At 40.8% G+C, this 19,386-nt stretch overlaps 1 protein-coding gene across 8 annotated transcripts in view; it reads left to right on the top strand.

The window, feature by feature from the left end:
• The window catches only part of SYNJ1 (synaptojanin 1), an 86,802-nt gene that overhangs the window by 58,612 nt on the left and 8,804 nt on the right, over positions 1–19,386 (top strand). For 5 of the 8 annotated variants that reach the window (XM_059392267.1, XM_059392269.1, XM_059392268.1 and 2 more), the window contains 10 exons: positions 2,920–2,998; positions 7,214–7,376; positions 10,625–10,834; positions 11,735–11,875; positions 12,437–12,475; positions 14,177–14,224; positions 15,470–15,508; positions 15,653–15,723; positions 17,996–18,104; positions 18,336–18,553. In XM_059392267.1, the coding sequence (XP_059248250.1) occupies positions 2,920–2,998; positions 7,214–7,376; positions 10,625–10,834; positions 11,735–11,875; positions 12,437–12,475; positions 14,177–14,224; positions 15,470–15,508; positions 15,653–15,723; positions 17,996–18,104; positions 18,336–18,553 (1,117 nt within the window). The remainder of the gene's footprint in view (positions 1–2,919; positions 2,999–7,213; positions 7,377–10,624; positions 10,835–11,734; positions 11,876–12,436; positions 12,476–14,176; positions 14,225–15,469; positions 15,509–15,652; positions 15,724–17,995; positions 18,105–18,335; positions 18,554–19,386) is intronic. The other 3 variants (XM_059392273.1, XM_059392272.1, XM_059392270.1) reach the window with 2 other exon arrangements.

Here is a 19,386-nt window from a genome sequence, read left to right as displayed (position 1 = left end):
GACAGTCGAAAATCCACTTAGAAGTTTTGACTCCCCCAAAACTACTAATAGCCTACTGTGGACTGGAAGCCTTACCAATAATATCAACAGTCAATTAACACAGATTTTATATATTATATGTCTTATATACTTAAAATAAGCTAGAAGAAAAAAAATGTTACTGAAATCGTAAGGAAGAGAAGAGATATGTACAGTACTATATTGGGAAAAATCCACGTAAGTGGACAACTGCAGTTCAAATCTGTGTTGTTCAAGGGTCAACTGTAGTTTTATTTCCAAACTATAGGAAGACCATACTATAGAAATGTTATTCAAAGAGTTTATAGGTTTTGAAACTGAATTCGTTAGAAAGTTTGAAGTTGAATAATAAAACGTTATGTGAACAATTGATGACAGAGATACGTGCACATTTAGATGTGGTATCTTAAACTTCCCAAACAATCTAATATATAACAAAGCCCCATGGCAAAATGAAGCTGCGATCACTGTTTCATTTTTGTAAGGAGAGCTTGGAGTAGAGCAGAGTGACTTTTCCTCCCTCAGTTTAAGAAATTTCATGTTTTAAGTAGTTTTAAGTACATTTGATTTTCCAACTAATGGAGAAGCAGCACCTCCAGATGAACAGCCAGGAGTCATCCATTTCAGTCTTGGTTTTTGTCATTAACTTAACCATCTGCCTTTTGCAAAAGCAGATGCTTCTTCCCTTGTTTAAAAAAAATGTTCTCTTCCAAGTGTACAGCAGTTTTGAGAGACTGAATGACATGTATGTGTTTGAATTTCATAAGGAAGAGGTTTGTTTTCTTTCTGTGCTTTTCATCTCACTTAGGTACGTTTTATAGCTGTTTGGTGGATAGATCTCTGTACTGGATGCTGGGCTAGGGCAGAGGAAAATTGAAGACTCGATTCCTACTTGTCATCTAGTTGGGAAGATGAGAATTGTGTAATGGCTTCCCTAGATCCTAAACAGTACTCCACAGACTGAAGATGGTGTGCTCTCTGTAGAGTGAGAAGCAGGCCAAGAAACCTAGAGTCCTTCCAGAAAGCAAATGAGCAACTAGGGAAGAAATTGCATTTATATATCCCTCAAATCTTTTAACAAAGATCCACCCCAAAGCTTTAAAATAAAACATTTCTAAACTCCTAAGGCACTAGAAAGTACATAGTGAAATCTCCACGTTTACAGATGACAGTAAGCTTTGCCAAGTACAGAAAGCCAAACTACCAGGAGCACAGTGTGGGCAGCACAGTGGCATACAAGTGTCCTCACGAGCAAATGTAGATTATGACACTGGGCTAGAGAGAATCCAAAGTGTACATTAAGGATGAAAGTCTCTGATACAGGAAAACAACCTATCTTTATAACCTGATCTTGAAGAAATTTGGTATTAAATGGGAGCCAAAAACTCTCCCCAAAGTGCTTGGCATCACTTGAAAAAGTATTGGTAGGTGCCTGGGTAGCTGAGTCGGTTAGGCGTCAGCCTTTGGCTCAGATCAAGTCCCACATTGGGCTCTTTGCTCAGCAAGGAATCTGCTTCTCCTTCTGCCCCTTACCCCGCTCTTGTATGTGCTGTCTCTCTCTCTCTCACTTTCTCTCTCCCAAATAAATAAAATCTTAAAAAAAAAAAAAAAAAAAAAAGAAAGTATTGGTAACAAACCAAGGTATTATTTTAACATTATAAAACTATGGGTTGTCTCCATACATGGAATATTCTAGTTGTTATACCTGCAGACAGCCAGGTTAGAATAGGAGAGGACTGCTGTCACCAGCGAAGCTAAACTGACCACTACCTTTTGGTCTAGAATAATACAATTGTCAAGGAGTGACCGAAGTCTATTTGTAGACTTTATTTATAAATAAGAGATTTATAAAATTATTAATGAAATTTATTTATTAAATAAAAATTGTAGACTTTATTTGTAAATAAAGTCTGGAAATGTAACTAGAACAAATGTAGATACTTCTGTTAGTTGGGGGAAAAATCTAGAAGCTTTTGCCCTAGTGGGCGAAGATAGGAAGAGAATACAGCCTCTTCCTCTTGATATCCATAAGCCATGCTTTTGAATTCTAGGTTAAGTATGTGTGTGTGTGTGTGTGTGTGTGTGTGTGTGTGTGTGTGTACATGTACATGTTTTCCCGTTTGAAAAATGTGCAAGGATTTCTGATCTTGATTTATATAATTGGAAGTAGTTCAATGTATAAAATTGTTCTGTAAGTAAGACAGGTAATGTTTTTATTTTCCTCTTTTTTTAATGATAACAATATTAAGTATCAGTGATCATCTTATTCAGAACTTGTTCTAAAGTCCTTTTAATTTTTTTCCTTTTGGGGTTTCTTATTTCAAAATTACAAACTTAGAATCACTGAAGTTGCAAGAGAGTAGATGGCTGTTAGTAATAAAGAAAAGGACCATAATAAAGTAAAGTACCTTGGGGCCAGCCAGATGTATATATTCTAATGAAAACTCCCTATCTTATTTCTTGGTCAAAGAAAATTTGCTTCAGGGAAGTCTTTGAGACCATGAAAATACATAGTTCTGGTCTGCAGGGCCAGGAGACTTGGAGTCTAGCCCTGTAACTCATTATCCTTATAAGGTCACTTTGAACAAGCCACTTATAACTTCTGGCCCTTTTTTTCCTTGTCAGTGAAATGAAGGATTAGATTAGCAGGGATCACAAATGGAAGTCCACAGGTCTGACTGCTTTATTAGCATAGTATTTGAAAGAAATTTGAATTTGAAGCTTTCCGAGGAAGAGTGCTCTCTCCAGGTCACCAGTGGCCCTACTGCTCTCCCTGTTTTGTTTTGTTTTTGTTTTTGTTTTTTACTTCCTGGCCTCTGTAGGCCTTTGTTAATAGTCGTTGGGCTAGTTATATATAAGATATTGACTAATTTTTACGTTTTATTTTCCTCTTTCTTGAAGGTTTGTAGAAGATAAAATGTGGGTCACATTTTTGGAGGGAAGCTCTGCCTTGAGTGTTCTGAACCTAAACGGTAAAGAGGTAAGGCAGCATTTGTAGATTTGAAACCATTTTGAAATAAGGTATCCAAAGATTATGTTGTTATAGATAGGCTGCAAGATTATCTAAATGTATTTCCAGTGCAGGACTATAAAAGACCTTATGGTATGCTTTATTATTTATTATTTAGAGTAGGTTTCTAACCAGCTAGGAATTATTTTGGTCCTCCCTAAAGATACTAACCATTAGTAACAGACTAAGAAGAAAACATGTTTATCACCTAACTAGATTTTTATTACATGGAAACTTTATTAATTGGGATAGATATTGTGGGTCATTCATGGTAGGAAAGATGTATATCAGAGGAAGAAAATGCTTTATTTACAACTAAACAAGGGAGCAAGGTACTCTTGATTCTTAGGAACTGCTTTTATTGGCTTGGATCATGGTACCCAGATACTTCTTTCAGAGGTAGATAAAATAATTCCCAAAGATAACAAATTCATCCCACTGAAATATTTAGAAAGTTTTAGTTAGTGGAGGTATTTCTAACCTGTGACTTATAATGTTATTGATGGAGGAAATTTACATCAATGGCCTGGAATAGTTTTACTTCTATAAAGTGCTGTGTCTGTCTATTTTTTTTCTGAATGCTTTGTACTGATCCTAAATTTCTAAGTATATGGTCATTAGAAGGAAGGACCAAAATCCAGACCTAATTTCACAGTGGGCACCTCATAAAGTCTTCCCTGAGATTGCTTTTCAGTCACATTACTTCAGTTTCCTTGGAGTAAAAGGACAATTGTCACACATACGTTGCTTTTGAAATAGGTTTTATATGCTCGTTTTCCCTGATTGTAATAGTAATACACTCAAGTAAATCATGAAATACAGAAAAGTATAAAGAAAAATAATGAAGAATACTAATCCAACCATTACAAAACAGTTTCCCTTAATCTTCATAGATGCATGTGTATTAAAACCAATAGGGTTATACATACAGTTGTGTACATAGTAACACAAGCAGGATGTACATGTGTACATATATGCACATGCACAAACGCAAAGAAGATTGTGTTGTAAATGCTATTTTCTCACTACCTCTTCACTTCAGATGGTACCATGGACATTTTTCTGTATGAGGAATTATGTTTTTAAGGTCTGCATTAATTTCATTACATGGATAGATACGTAAATTTATTTAACAAACCTTTATTAATAACTAGATTGCTTCCAAATTTAATTATTAAAACCAATATTCCAGGAAAGTCCTCTACATGCTCTAATTTTGTGTGCTTGTCCTGTTTATTCCTGACCTTAGGATAAATTCCTAGATGTAAATTTGCTGTGTGAGAGAATATAGGCATATTATAATTTGATGCTTATTGCCTAAGTGCTCTTCAGAAAGTATGGGTCTAATTATATTATGGCTCAGATTACCTAATGTCAACATCCTAACCAATATTGGGTAATTTGTAACTTGGACAACCTGAAAAACCGGAAGTGGTATGTCATTTCCGTTAGGATTTTCATCGCTGGTTATCTTAATGTATTGGCCATTGGTACTTTCTAAATAAGCTGCATATGCCCTCAGCCTATTTTTCCCAGGGTATTTACTCATCTTCTGAAGCAGCCTCGGTGTAAAGTTCAGTCCCTTTGCATTTGGGCTGCAGATATTCCTACCTGTCGATTTTGTGACTTCATTGTATCTTAACTGTATGGAAATTGCTGATTTTTAAATTTAATTTTAGCTTTAGTTTCTTTAAAGCATGTCTTCATCCCATGAGGATATAAATATTTAAGAGTAACTCTCAACTTGGCGGTAGCTTACTCCCTTGCCGAGAATTTCTTTTGTCTTTCTCTGATAGTTTAATTTTCCTTGTTCACAGTTTTTCCCCTCCTTTTCAGCCCTGTCCCTTACCCTCAAGTCTAGTTATCTGTATTACGCTCTTAGAAAATACCTACTCTTAGCACCCTAAAAATATTTTGAAAATACTGTAAAAATTATGTTTATGGAAAGTATATAATATGTGTAATTTGTCCTTCTCAAAGTTAGACATTTCCAAACCTCTATTCTGTTGCCTTTGTTAATAATATTATTTCAGCCCCAAATCTTCTAGGATGTAGATCCTTAAGAGCTCTTGCATTCCAGGGAAGAAGCTGGGGAAAGTAGATAGCTGAAGTGGGGCAAACCTAAAAGATGACCTTCTTGAGCATGTTCTTTTTTTTTTTTAAAGATATTTATTTATTCAAGAGAGAGAACACAAGCAGGGAAAGTGGGGGAGGGAGAAGCAGGCTTCCTGTAGAGCAGGGGGCTCGCTGTGGAGCTTGATGAGGGGCTTGATGTGGTGCTTGATGTGGGGCTTAATCCCAGGACATGGGATCATGACCTGAGCCGAAGGCAGACTTTTTTTTTTTTTTAATATTTTATTTATTCATTGGACAGACAGAGATCACAAGTAGGCAGAGAAGCAGGCAGAGAGAGGAGGAAACAGGCTCCCCACTAAGCAGAGAGCCCGATGTGGGGCTCAATCCCAGCACCCTGGGATCATGACCTGAGCCGAAGGCAGAGGCCTTAACCCACTGAGCCACCCAGGTGCCCCCGAAGGCAGACATTTAATGACGGAGCCACCCAGGCACCCCTTGAGCATGTTCTTTAAAGACCCATGAAGCCTATTACCAAGTTCTGAAATGGAATTGATTTGGTCTGATAAGCAAGTAAAGGATTATTAGTTTCTTAGGACACTGACTTCAAAGCTCAGCATGGGTGCTAAATGACTATAAGGGCACCTGGTTGCCTCAGTGGGTTAAGCCTCTGCCTTCAACTCTGGTCATGGTCTCAGGGTCCTGAGATCGAGCCCCATGTTGGTCTCTCTGCTCAGTGGAGAGCCTGCTTCCCCCTCTTTCTCTGCCTGCCTCTCTGCTTGCTTGTGATCTCTTTCTCTCTGTCAAATAAATCTTTAAAAAAAAAAAAAAAAAATGACTGTACTGGGCTCCTGGGTGGCTCAGTCTGTAAGCATCTGCCTTCAGCTCAGGTCATGATCCCAGGGTCCTGGGATCAAGCCTGCATCAGGCTCTCTGCTTCTGTCTCTTCCACTCTGCCTGCTTATGTTCCCTCTCTCACTGTGTCTCTCTGTCAAATAAATCTTCAAAAAAAAAGGACTATACCATTCTGGCCAGCAGCTTTCAGTGTCTCCATCCGGTGCCTTCAAGGAATTCTCATGTCGATAGCACATTGAGCCGACCAAGATCTGTACCCACAAAGGGGCCAGCTGTCTTCACAGCATGTTGGGCACAGCCACACAGCTCCTTTGGAAATACCAGAAAAGTTCACTTATTTTATATACTCCAGAAGCTCTTTAAAGGAAGGAAGTTGAAACTGTGTAGGAGAGAGCTTAGGTTTTAGAAAGCAAGTTTGTTACATGGCATGGATTTTAAGGGACACTGTCTTTCTAGTGCACAGTCTCTGTTTGACCAAGGAGTCTTGTGGCTGTCTGCAAGTTCTTTGAAACTATTTTTTGAATATGTCAACAGGACAGTGTGACTTAATTATAATGTGTTTGACTGTTGTAGATTATACTTTGGTCTAAAAGCTGCTCAAATTTATAGGAAAGGCAGAATGCCAAGTCGTCTCTTCTGTAATTGTTCCATGTAGGACCAATTACTTAATCTGTGGACCAGAATCAAAGGAAGTATCAAATTATGTGGCACAGTTTTCAGTGAATTTACATCTGACCAGGGAAAGACACTGGCTACAGCAAAAGAAACCTAATCTGTGTGCACTCCAGAAGAGAAGACCTTAGATTGAGCAACATGGGCTTTTATTTATTTATTTATTAAAAAAAAAAATTTTGTCCAGTCATTTTTTTATGTGTTTTTGTAATTTATTTTTTAATTTTTATTTTTTATAAACATATAATATATTTTTATCCCCAAGGGTACAGGTGTGTGAATCACCAGGTTTACACACTTCACAGCACTCACCCCAGCATATACCCACCCCAGTGTCCATAACCCTACCCCCCTCTCCCAAACCCCCTCCCGAGCATCATGGGCTTTTAAGGGGAAAATCAGCGATGTTTAAGCCACTTAAAAATTCAGCATGTGTGAGGCAGTACATGTTGAATCGAGTCTAGCTGAATTAAGCCTAGACTTATTGCATAGTGTAACTAGCATAGTGTAACATAGCAGTCTCTTCATTCCAAGATGATTTTCATGCTAATGAATTTTTATTTTCCATCTCTTTGAATCAACTAGTTATTGGGTCGGACTATAACTATTACCCTAAAAAGTCCAGACTGGATCAGAACTTTGGAGGAAGAAATGAGTTTAGAGAAAATAAATGTTGCCTTGCCATCATCGACAAGCTCCACCCTGCTTGGAGAAGATGCGGAGGTCACAGCAGATTTCGATATGGAAGGTTTGTTTATGGAACACATGTACTTCTGTGCTTCTAGACAACTTTGTCCTTTCCCATCAGCGCTTAGTCTCCAGGTTTTTCCATCTCTGTGTTCTTGTAACACACAGAGCAGAATTAATTAGATTTTGTTTTGCATTACATTGTCTGTTTTGCCTGTACTTAGACTTCAGGTAGCAAATATATTTGCCATTCTTCCATTTAAGGGTTCAGAGCTTTACAAGTGTGAGTTTATGTCCTTCTGTGCTCAGAGCACAAATTGATAATTCTGGTGTGTAGTTTGGTCCCACTAGTTGTGGTTAAGATAGAGAAGTAGAAGTTCAAAGTGGGTATTCTAATAACAGAAAGGCATTCAGAGTTGTTACTACAAAAGAAGATACATTTCAAAGCAATTTTAAAAAGATTCTCGAGGACGCTAGGAACACATGTATTTGAATGGACCCATATAAATGTGGCCATTTCAGATTTCACCTTTAGTTCCTAGTTACCTGGATAATAATTTCCTTAAATGTCATCAAGACGTGTTGGCGCTTTCTCATGCCATGTGCTGTGTTACTCAGGTATATTTCCCACGTCGGCGCATCCCTTAGTTTATAAAACGAGCATATATCATACTGTGAGACCGTGCACATTCCACAGAACACATTTAAGAGTTGAGCGTCGTACAGGACATCTCCAGCTTTCACGTTTCTCTGTTCATTCCTTGACTTAGTCCATACATTTCTGTCCTACCTTGTATGTGCCTGTGCACACTGGGTGCTGAAAATGCAACAGATGTCTGACTTGTCATAGAATTCCTAGCTTGGCAGTGTTACCAGTGAGCTGGCAGTGACAGTCAGGTGACAGAGATACAGTCGTGAATGGCACTGCAGTAGTTCACGGGACGGGACGGTGGCCTACCTCGGATTTGGGAAGTAGGGCAAGTTTCCCAGAGAACTTGAAATTTGAACTGAGAGTCCGAAGTGGCTCGGTGCAAATCCGAGAAGGGGAGGTGGACAGGGTGAGCCAGGAGGAAGGAAGGTGCGGGGACCGAAGAGGGAAAAGGCTCCGGCCTCGTCCGTAAGCAGGCTCATGAGGGAGTAATGAGAGAGGAAAGAAATCAAGCAGGGGAGCCGTGCGGGGTAGAAGATGAATTTGGTTTGGCTCATGTCGAGCTGAGATACAGGCTCCCATGGAGGCGGCGGGTGCGCGAGGCGGGTACTCTGCAGAGAGCTCTGGGCCCGCAGGACCGCTCTAATGGCAGCTCAAGTCACGGGTTCGCCCTGGCTTGGCCAGAAGGACTGTAGAGAGACGGGAGAAAACTGGTCCTGGGAATGAACAGAGAAACCCAGATTTTAAAGACAGGCAGAAGGCAGCTGCTCACAAAAGGAAATGGAAAAGAAACAACTAGCACTGTTCAAGAGGCAAGAGGTGGGCCTAAAAAACCAAAGAAGGAAATGGTAACAAGGAAGGCGCAGTGAGCGGAGTCCTGGGTCTCAGACGGATGAGGAGACATGGGGGAAACTTGCCCTTTGGGTGTAATGACAGTGACGGAGGCTGTTGGTCACACTCAGGAGAGGACTTGCGGTGCAGCGAGGAAGCCAGATGGTGGTAAATTGAGGTGTGGCTAGAGGTGCAGAAGCGGGGAGTGTCTACAGACTCTTTAAAGAAGCTAAGCTGGGGGCTGGGGAGTGGGAGGGGGGTTGCACTGCGGAGACTGGCGTTCTAGGGAACACTGTTCTCAAAATGAGAAAAGCTTGGGAGTGCTTCGTGCCATGGGAAGGGCTGACGATGTTGGGGACCAGCTGGGCAGAAGGGGTGTTAGAGCAGGTCCCTGAGAAAACGGGGTGGGCCGAACCACAAAGACCTGAGTGCAGCCGTGGGATTAGACTCCGGCTTGGCAGCAGGTTGTTGCAGGGGGGACGGGGGTCCCATCTTAAGACTTCTCTTTCCTCTGAGAAGTGTTAAAAGTTGAGGTCATCTGCAGGAGTAGGGCAACCCACAGCATCAGGAGAGTTGAGAAGTTTCCAGATAAAGCTCCTGAGAAGGAGTTGGGGGGCGGGGGGGGGGGAGTGGCAGAGAGCCAGTCATGAAATTACCAGACAGCTTCAGGGTCCCAGAGGAGGCTGAAAACTGCAAATTTAATGTGAGCACAATGGCCAGCACCATGGGATTCTCTCCAGCGGCAGCCCTGGTGCCATGACGGAAGTGATGCGGTGGGATAGAAAAAGGTGCCCCGGGGGTGGCTGAGCTGAAGTGCCGCTGAAGCCGAAGACAGATTCGGAGAAGCAGAATGGCACAGGGGCTAAAAGGAGAGGGATCAAAGGCCTGGATCCTGATAAAGTCTCAAGAGGGAAGAGTCACTGCAGGAGAAAACTCAAAGGCTGGGAACTAGGGTTGGAGTAATGTGTCAGAGCTAGTGCACCTGGGAGGGCTGTGTGTGTTTGAGTGGAAGAGAGCGTAAGGACAAGACCAAGGGTTTTCAGCTGTTGATGTGTCTTCTACATGGATTTTGATGTCACCCAGAGAGATGGTAGGACGCGACTATCCTGCTGCTCTCTGCTTAGTCCTTGACGCATGGGTTCAAGTCACCGCCAGAGCAGGCTGGAGATTATGGCAGCAAGGGGATGTGGGAGCATTAACATAAATTCCTGCAGGCATAGCCTCGAAGAAGTAGCCCTTAGAGGTCAGGATCGGAGGTTTAATGTTCTGAAATCGGAATCAGGTTGCAAGGGGACCCTGACTCTCCTTTCCAACCCTGAGAAGGAGGGACATGGGGAGGCCCCAGGAGAGCACAGGGGAAGGAGCATGAAGAGACTTTCGGGGAAGGGCATGGAGCTGTCTGAGAGCCCGTCTGCCGTCTGTCTACCAGTTAGGGCTGGGGCTGAGTTGAGAGCAGTGGGGAGGGAGCAGTTCCATGGAGAAAGTAGGAAGGTTTGGAAGGAGAGCAGTAAACTTTGGAGTCAGCCAATGCTGAGATCACTGCTCCTTGGAACACTGGAAGCTGTTGTGTCAGCGCCACTCCAGGTGTTGGTCTCCACAGGCATCCTGGTGCTCTGAGGTAGTCGCTCTCCTTAGTTACATGATCTATAAGGGTGTTTACACTAGTTCTAGTTCTGTACATGTAAGTGTTTTATATATGTCTCTGTGCTTAACCTCTACATGTTTGCAGTGTTATAATGAACCCCTTGAAAACAAACCTCTGAGATTGGTGAAAACAAACCTCTGAGAAAGTGAAAATGGTGCTAATTTTAATAACCTTGTTTCCTTAGGTGATGTTGATGACTACAGTGCTGAAGTTGAGGAAATTCTTCCCCAGCATCTCCAGCTGTCTTCAAGTTCTGGCCTTGGCACTTCACCGAGCTCTTCACCCCGGACCAGCCCCTGCCAGTCACCAACCATATCAGAGGGCCCCGTACCATCCCTTCCCGTAAGACCAAGTCGAGCACCATCGAGAACTCCGGGGCACCCAACTTTACAAAGTATGTATTTTCTTTCAAGTTTTCTGTGACTTGCCCTAGCTGATCTGTTTGATTTTAGATGGTCAAATCTCTGATGCCTTTGGATCTGTGTTTTCTGTGCATACAAAAGAGGAAACCTGTAGATGGTAAGCACTAAGTGGAAAGGAAACTCATCATCACTTTCATTAGATGTGGTTTTCATTAAACCTTTTTTTCTATGAGTTCAGGTTTATCCAGCTCTTAAAATTGTTGTTTTTCTATTAGAGTAAGCACTCAAAACCATCTGGGCTTAACTGTCTGTCTATATATATATAACCTAGACATAACCTATATTATGGTATGAAGCAAAAAGAGACAAAAAATTTTTTTGAATTCAAATTTAAGAGTCATTAATCCTTCAGAATTGGAAGATTTGTCCTGGAAGTTGTTATGTGGCATGACTAAATCACTGTTCTGTGCTTACCAACATCTCCAGAAGCTGTTCTGCATTTCATAAATTTCTCCAGTTCTCCCATACAACTCTCAGAGGACTGGCTTCATTAGATTAGTTCAAGATAAGCCAAGGTGTAAAGAAAAGAAGAGACTCCTTTTTTCTTCTCTGTATGGGCCAGTAGACTGCAAATGACCTTATTCGACCAACGCTTTGTGCCCTCTTGATCGGGCCACTCAGTAAATCAGCTCCCAGCACCTGTGGTCTAGATAAGGCGTCACGTGGAGCAAGCATCATTGCTTCCGTGATACCAGAGGGGAATTTAATGGCAGAACTGCTTACGTTATTGATAATAAAAATGCTTGTCAGTACGCTACAGTACAAAGGGAGAAAATGAGCAGAATTGAGAATTCATCATAGGTATTGGGAAGTACCATACCTTTGTGTTCACACCCACATGGAACCTGATCTTACCTCGTGTACTTCTTTAGGTTCTCCCCTTGACACTCTACCAGCAGCCCAGCAGCAGCAAAGAGATTCTCAGCCCCTAGAGCCCAAGAGGCCTCCTCCTCCCCGCCCGGTTGCCCCTCCTGCACGCCCTGCTCCCCCCCAGAGACCACCTCCTCCTTCAGGTAACAAATTGAGTTCCACTTCTGCTAGATTGAAAATCTTCCTCCATTTGACTTTAAAATGTTTTGCATGTCTTCAGACTTCGAGCTTCTGGATTTTACTGTTTTTCTATCATTATTGCTACTGCCTGAGTCTTTCTCTGAGGAACACGTAGGAGCAGTGGCACAGGTAGAAAGAGTGTCTCCCGACTAGATTTCTGTAATGGGTTTTTCTAGCTGCCCTCTTACCGGTATGCATGAAATGTTTGTTTTGCTTTTGCTAATTTGATATAGTTGTACGAATTTTTGTAAAATATATAATTAGAACTGAAGAACATACATATACTTATTTGTAATAAAGTTTTATATATTTGCTTAAATATTCTTTTTAAGTGAGTATAGTGCCATTACTTAAGTTATTAAAAATATTTGCCTTAAATAATAGCTTTTTTATAGTACCAAGATACTAGTATGTAGATCCTACGTGATATTTAACATCATGAATACTGTAGTAAATCTTTGACATTTCAGTTCTTTATTTAATGTCCTTTCCTTTCTGCTGCATATTTTCTTATGAACTATAAGGGGCTAGGAGTCCTGCACCTGCTAGAAAAGAATTCGGAGGTAACTGTTTATATTTGTTACAATACATGCATATTGGTTTATTCATCTTTTAGAATTTGATCCCTGTAATGGAAAGACATTTTAGATTTGTTTGGTAAAAGCCAAAGTGAATGATATTTATACTTCAAGTAAAAAAGAGCTCCAAACTTCCATTGTTTTCCTGTTAAGTAAAAGATCAGAGTTTAATTTTACTAATGAGCCAACTTGTTACAGGCTTCCATTCTCCAGGTGGACATAGTTCAATTACCAATCAAATACTGATAACGCTTTTTCTTAATAAATATAGTTAGGTTGGTTATACAGATTTAATTCTCCCAAATCACTTTAATTGCAAAAGAAATTCAGGTATAGTAAATATAGAACGTTTTCCAAGTATTTGCTTAGTGATGCTCTAGTACTTTCCTTTTCTAGGAATTTAGCAAATCTAGTGATTAGCAAAATTTCCTAGCAATGCAAATTGAAGCTATGATTTTCTGAAATATATCTTTCATTTTGCATGGCTTTATCATAACTTGTCATAAAACTCATGCTTCGCTTTTTTTTTAACATGAGAATGATTTTATTTTTTACAATAAGGAAATGTTTATTAACAAATGGGTCTTTTTTAAAAAAGTGTACTTTGGTTTACAAGAAAATTTCTCACAAAAGTCAGTTAAATGTGTGTATTTGATAAGTTCATTTAATCTAGTTCTCAGGAGAGGATGAGCCAAGTGATCATAGTTCCATAGAAGAGCCTTTACAGATCCACTGTTACTACTGTTAAGGTGCACTCCCTATACGTGTGTGGTCCTTCTGTTTCTACTCCGGCTGCCTAATGCCGTTGCTGACCGACTCACATGTTATCCCAGGCTGTCTCTGCTTATATTTTGATCTTAAGGACTTTGTATAAAAGCTCAATTATTTCAGCCTGATAGCTTCTGCAGAATGCTGCTGGACAATAACTTTTCCATCAACTTACAAAAAAAAATTAATTGTCCCCATTTTAAACTCCTGCCTTTATTTATATTTTAATGATAACACCTAATTATCCTCTTCCTTCAATTAGGAAAGCAACCTGCAGAAAATAAATACATTTTTAAATGAATTTGTGAAAAGTTATATCAAACTTAACCTAAAATCTGACTTAGTTTTTAAAAACTGCTCCTTTTCATAATTCTTTTGTAGGCAATGTTTGCACCTTACTTTTTGAACCCTATAAACTAATAACTCCTTTAAGGCAATAACTTAGAGAAAGTCATTACAGTACCTTTAGAGTTTTCTTAAAATAATGCATCAAAAACTAACTTCTAAGAAACTAATATAGTCCCATAGGAATTTAAAATGAAATCGATCTGTGATTTCTTTTTCCTTTTTGACTGTGAAATATTAGAGCTTTTATTAGTGGTATAACTGAATATAATGAGATGATCATAAAGCCAAGGCTTTCATTAAGAGATTTTAAAATTCCCCAGAGCTCGTAACCTGATGTAAAAAGAAAATTGTCATTGCCTTTCTATCCTGTTTGAGGAAGGGGAGGCCTTGGGGTTTTGGCTAGGCTTCTGAAGTCACTTTGGTTTGTATTAATATCTTTGAAGAAGTTAAAGCAGTGAAAGAACCTTTTAGCAAAAGTCAGTTGGATGCAGGAATTGTTTTGTGTGCCTGCCTTTCGTTCTGTGCTGTGGGCCCTGAGCAATATACAGCTTCTGTTCTTTCTCTGAAAAGGTGTTGGAGCCCCTCCCAGTCCTGGGGCAGCTAGGCGAGAGATGGAAGGTAACAAGACTTCTGCATCATAGAAACAGACCTCTCATCTCACTGCTAAATGTCAGCCCCCCAGTGTGTTAAAGGCACACTAAATCTGTCCTTAGTCTGCCCGTAAACCTCCCCCTCCTCCGTGTACGCCGTGTAACCTCGTACTTTCTCTCTTCTCATTCCGTGTTGTGGATCGTTCCTAACGGGCTACCCAGTTAATTTCCCTGTGATTCTTACGTTGTATTGCACTCTGTTTTGTATCTATTTCATATCTACTTAGGATGTGGAATTACTGTACAGTGTTATTTTAAGAAAAATGCCTTTCAAAATTATTTTCAGAGTAAGTCAAACATTTAGAAATGTACTATACCAACTCTGCAGTTTTAAAAATTAATAATTATCCTGAAACCCTATTAATTCAGGTCCAAGAATAAGTATTTCGTGGGTAATTTCAAATAACATAAATTTTTTATGTATAATGATGCTGAACTAAATTTGCTTAAAAGATCATTTAGACTAAAAGCCATTCATTAAGATTATAGTTATCAAAGGGCTGATGTATTTAATATGACAATTGCACTTGAATTTCCTTTAAAAAATATTAAATTTGAAATGCCACCCATAATAGTCCCCCATGCTCTTTTTGGCCCCCAGAGTGATTTATTTCATTTCGTTTGTCTAATATCTTTCTAGTGAATTTGAACTGCATATTAACACTGTCTTCCATAAGGCAAATACTTAGTTGTGAGATGTGCCTTCCTTCTACTTTTATCAGAGGATTTTGTTGTAGAACTCTAAAATACCTCATCATAAGATTCCTTTATCCACAGTGATAGCTACAGCACAAAGCTCTAAAACAGGGTTGTTAGGAGCCCCTGATATAACCTAGAAAATGCTCTGTATGCTGGGGAGCAGAGGTAGTAGGGTCACATCTTGCCGCCATTCACACAAGCTGACCTTATGTTTTCAAGGTTCACAGGAGAGAACTCTGTTGGGAAGGTCACCTTAGAAGTCACCCTGTGAGTGAGAGATCAGATTGAGGGCTAAGTTGTCTCGCATGAATGTCATTCTGAGTATTCTAATTTTTCTCTCTTTTGGGGCATTTCCTTCAGGACAGATAGTAGCCTTCATCGTTATCCAAACCTTTGGTTCCCATCTCATGCCCCCATCTGTGCTGGTAATGAAACAGAACAGCCAACTGATGTTACGCAGTGTTGCTTGATTGCTTACTTATGACTCATTTCTTTTCCCCTTCATGCTTCAAAGCACCCAAAAGCCCTGGAACTACACGGAAAGATAATATAGGTAAAAACACTTGAATTTAGCTCCTTAACCTTAAAACTGGACCATGTAGACACTTGGGATAGAAGTACATGGGTTCTTATTTCTTTCTCTAAAAAAAAAAAAAAAAAAACAACTTAAACACATGGTGTGATGTCTTTGTTTCAGGACGCAATCAGCCTTCTCCTCAGGCAGGACTCACAGGCCCAGGACCTGCTGGATACAGTGCAGCCAGACCGGTAGGCAACACCTAGCCTGAGGGCCAGTGGGTTTAGGGTCTGGGTTCTGGTTTACTGTCAGTCGGGTGTGTTATCTCAGGAAACCACGTGTCAGGGCCTAGTTTCCTCAACTCTAAAATGAGGGAAAGGCACTTGATGACCTCCAGGGTACCCTTTAAGGATAACATTAACTCTTCAAAGATAACAAACACCCAGAGAACAAATAATCCAATCAAGAAATGGGCAGAAGCCATGAACAAGACATTTCTGCAAAGAAGACATCCGAATGGCTAACAGACACATGAAAAGTGCTCAACATCACTCGGCCTCAGGGAAATACAAATCCAAACCACAGTGAGGTACCACCTCACACCAGTCAGAATGGCTAAAATTAACAAGTCAGAAAAAACAGATGTTGGTGAGGATACAGAGAAGGGGAACCCTCCTACACTGTTGGTGGGGATGCACGCTGGTGCAGCCACTCTGGAAAACAGTATGGAGGTTCTTCAGAAAGTTGAAAATAGAGCTACCCTATGAGCCAGCAATTGCACTACTACTATTTACCCAGAAGATACAAATGTAGTAATCCGAAGGGGCATGTGCACCCCAGTTTTTAGAGCAGCAATGTCATAATAGCCAAACTATGGAAAGAGCCAAGATGTCTGTCAACAGATGAATGGATAAAGAAGATGTCGCGCGCGCACACACACACACACACACACACACACACACAGGAATACTTTTTAGTCATCAAAAAGCCAAAATCTTGCCATTTGCAACAACGTGCTTGGAACTAGAGGGTATCATGCTAAGCAAAATAAGTAATCAGAGAAAGACAATTATCACATGATCTCTCTGATATAAGAAATTTAAGAGGCAGAGTGGGGAGATCGTTGTGGGAAGGGAGGGGAAAATGAAATAAGTTGGAATCAGGAGGGAGACAAAGCATAAGAGACAAACTGAGGGTTGCTAGGGAGTGGAGGGGGAGGGATGGGGTGGCTGGATGATGGACATTGGGGAGGGTATGTGCTATGGTGAGTGCTGTGAGTTGTGTAAGACTGATGATTCACAGACCTGTATCCCTGAAACAAATAATACATTATATGTTAATAAAAACAAAAAAGTGAGATGCTAGGTATAAGGTAGAGCAAATGATTCTCTGAAACTAAGACTATAGCCATCAAGGATAGTAAGTGATGTGTTTTTTTTTTTTAATTTATTTTTTATTTATTTTCAGCATAACAGAATTCATTATTTTTTTCACCACACCCAGTGCTCCATGCAATCTGTGCCCTCTGTAATACCCACCACCTGGTACCCCAACCTCCCATCCCCCGCCCCTTCAAAACCCTCAGATTGTTTTTCAGAGTCCATAGTCTCTCATGGTGATGTGTTTTATTGCCATAGTATTAACTGACACTAAACCAAAGCTTTCTGTTTTACAGAAAAGTCTTTAGAAGTGTAGGAAAATTCATGGCGAATAAAGTTTTGTAAGAATTTTTCTTCCTTTATGAATATATATATATATATATATATATATATATATATATATATATATAAAATATATACAAACACACACACACATACTTTATTATTTGAACAAAAGTGATGTCCTTCAGTATTTATGGTCCCTAAATAACTTAGAATCTCAAAGTTTATGAGATGGCAGTGTGTTTGGGCAGCTTTTTAAGGCATTATCTCAGTAATTAATGAGGATAGAAAGTCATCCTTTGAGAAGAAGAATTTTATAGCCGGATCGCAAGGGAGAACATTTATGATAGGAGTCAGTGTACTAACTGGTTCTGAAGGTAAGAAGAGTCCGGGCGTGGATGGTACCACTGGGCTTTTCCCTTCCCTGTAAATCTGGGGTTTTCTGTGTTTAGCTTTTGTTCTCGTACACACGAAATTACTCTAATACTTACCCAAATGAACATTTTCTCTGGAATCTAACAAGTAAGTAATAAAAGAAGATGAAAACCAGAACCAGTGGCTTGTCCAGTGGTGCCTGGCACTGGATGGGGGCCCTTGCTTAGTTGTGGGACCCTGGAGCTAGAGCTCTCGGAGAAGAGCAGGGGCTGCTTCTGATGAAACCGCTTCTAATTCCTAGTAAGAAACGGGTAGAGCATTTCTGAGACAGAAAGCTTTGTCTTTCCTGTTGTAGCTGTCTAGTTAACACCCACCCTAAAAGTCCTTTATCGCATATAATATTACACCCCGCATTAACGTGTCTGTGGCGGGGCGCCTGGGCTGAGTAAATGTCTCAAATGGGTTTTTTTTTTTTCCCCATTTTTAGACTATTCCGCCCCGTGCTGGAGTGATCAGTGCCCCGCAGAGCCATGCTCGGGCATCTGCTGGCAGACTGACCCCTGAAGGCCAAAGCAAACCACCAGAAGTGGCGAAAGGTAGACCCCGTATCAGAGATTCTAGTTGCATTCTGAAATTTTCACGTGCCCTTTTCCCTCCTCTCACCTGCCGCAACGTACTCAGGTAGGGACGCCCTTCCTTCTCCCGGCAGCAAGAAATGAGGCTGCTCGGTGGGGGAGCGGGGGACAAGAACACCCAACACCTCACAGCAGGAAGAACAGAATATGTTTTTCTAGAAAATACCTAACATCTGAAAATTCATTGTGTAGGATCTGTTCTTCTTCCTGAACCGCTGAAGCCTCAGGCTGCCCTGCCTGTGCAGCCGTCTCCGCCCCCCCCTGGTCAGAAGCTGCAGGAGCCTCTTGTCCCTGTCGCGGCCCCTTCGCCTCAGCCTGCTGCCCAGCCCAACTTAGAAACGCCGCCTCAGCCACCCCCTCGCAGCAGGTCGTCCCACAGCTTGCCTTCGGAGCCTTCCTCACAACCACAGGTAAGGCCCGTGGATGAACAAGATCGCCCTAAAAAGCCTCTGGCGTAGTCTTTGCTGAAATCAGGGGTTCTCAGAGAGCAAGCTTGAAATCAGGGTCTTGAGGGCATTTCCAAGTGGTTCCCGGGCTGTTTTATCTTGTTAACATTTACAGTGCTTGTGACTTTTTCATTTTTTTAAATGCACATTTTATTTTGGATAGTTAATATATTAGGACGAACAGGAGTGTATTTTTCTCGTTGTTCACAGCTAGTATATTAGTTTGTGCTTTCACTTTCTGGAGCGAGATGCCTTACCATTTGGCAGTGTGGTGAATTTCCAGCAAGCAGAGAATAATCCTTTGGTTCCTCCAGTGGCAACTGGTAGTCCTTCTCTGTGGTGGAGTGGGCCCTGGGGTCCTCAGGTGTTTCCGGGTCAGTCATTGGACCAGTTTAGATGTTTTGGCTGTGTGCTCAATGACCAAGTAGAAACCATCCAAAGAATGAGGTCACCTCATTAGTGTTGCATAGAAAGCATTGCCATTGCCTTCATGGGTGAAAATCAGAGGATCACAAGGACTTTTGCTCTACCGACCTGACTTCACACTGGAAAGACTTGTGGTGTGTACATACAGTTATTTTTATACAGGGGTCGTCATGCAAGTTAAATTGCTCTACTTTATTGGATGTGATTTTACTTTGTTATATACATTCTGGTAAAATAGTTAAAATTCGTGCTTAGTAAGAACACTTTTTGTTGTCCAGCCTTACAATTTATTTTATCCCAAAGTTTTAACTTGAAAATGCCATCAAGGCCAAAGAAATGAGTAAAGCTTTAGAAGTCTGCTTTTAAACTTT

This window comes from Mustela nigripes, chromosome 2, assembly GCF_022355385.1.
Source record: "Mustela nigripes isolate SB6536 chromosome 2, MUSNIG.SB6536, whole genome shotgun sequence".
NCBI lineage: Eukaryota > Metazoa > Chordata > Mammalia > Carnivora > Mustelidae > Mustela > Mustela nigripes.
The sequence above is the reverse complement of the archived record's forward strand: the minus strand, read 5'-3'. Positions and strand labels throughout refer to the sequence as shown.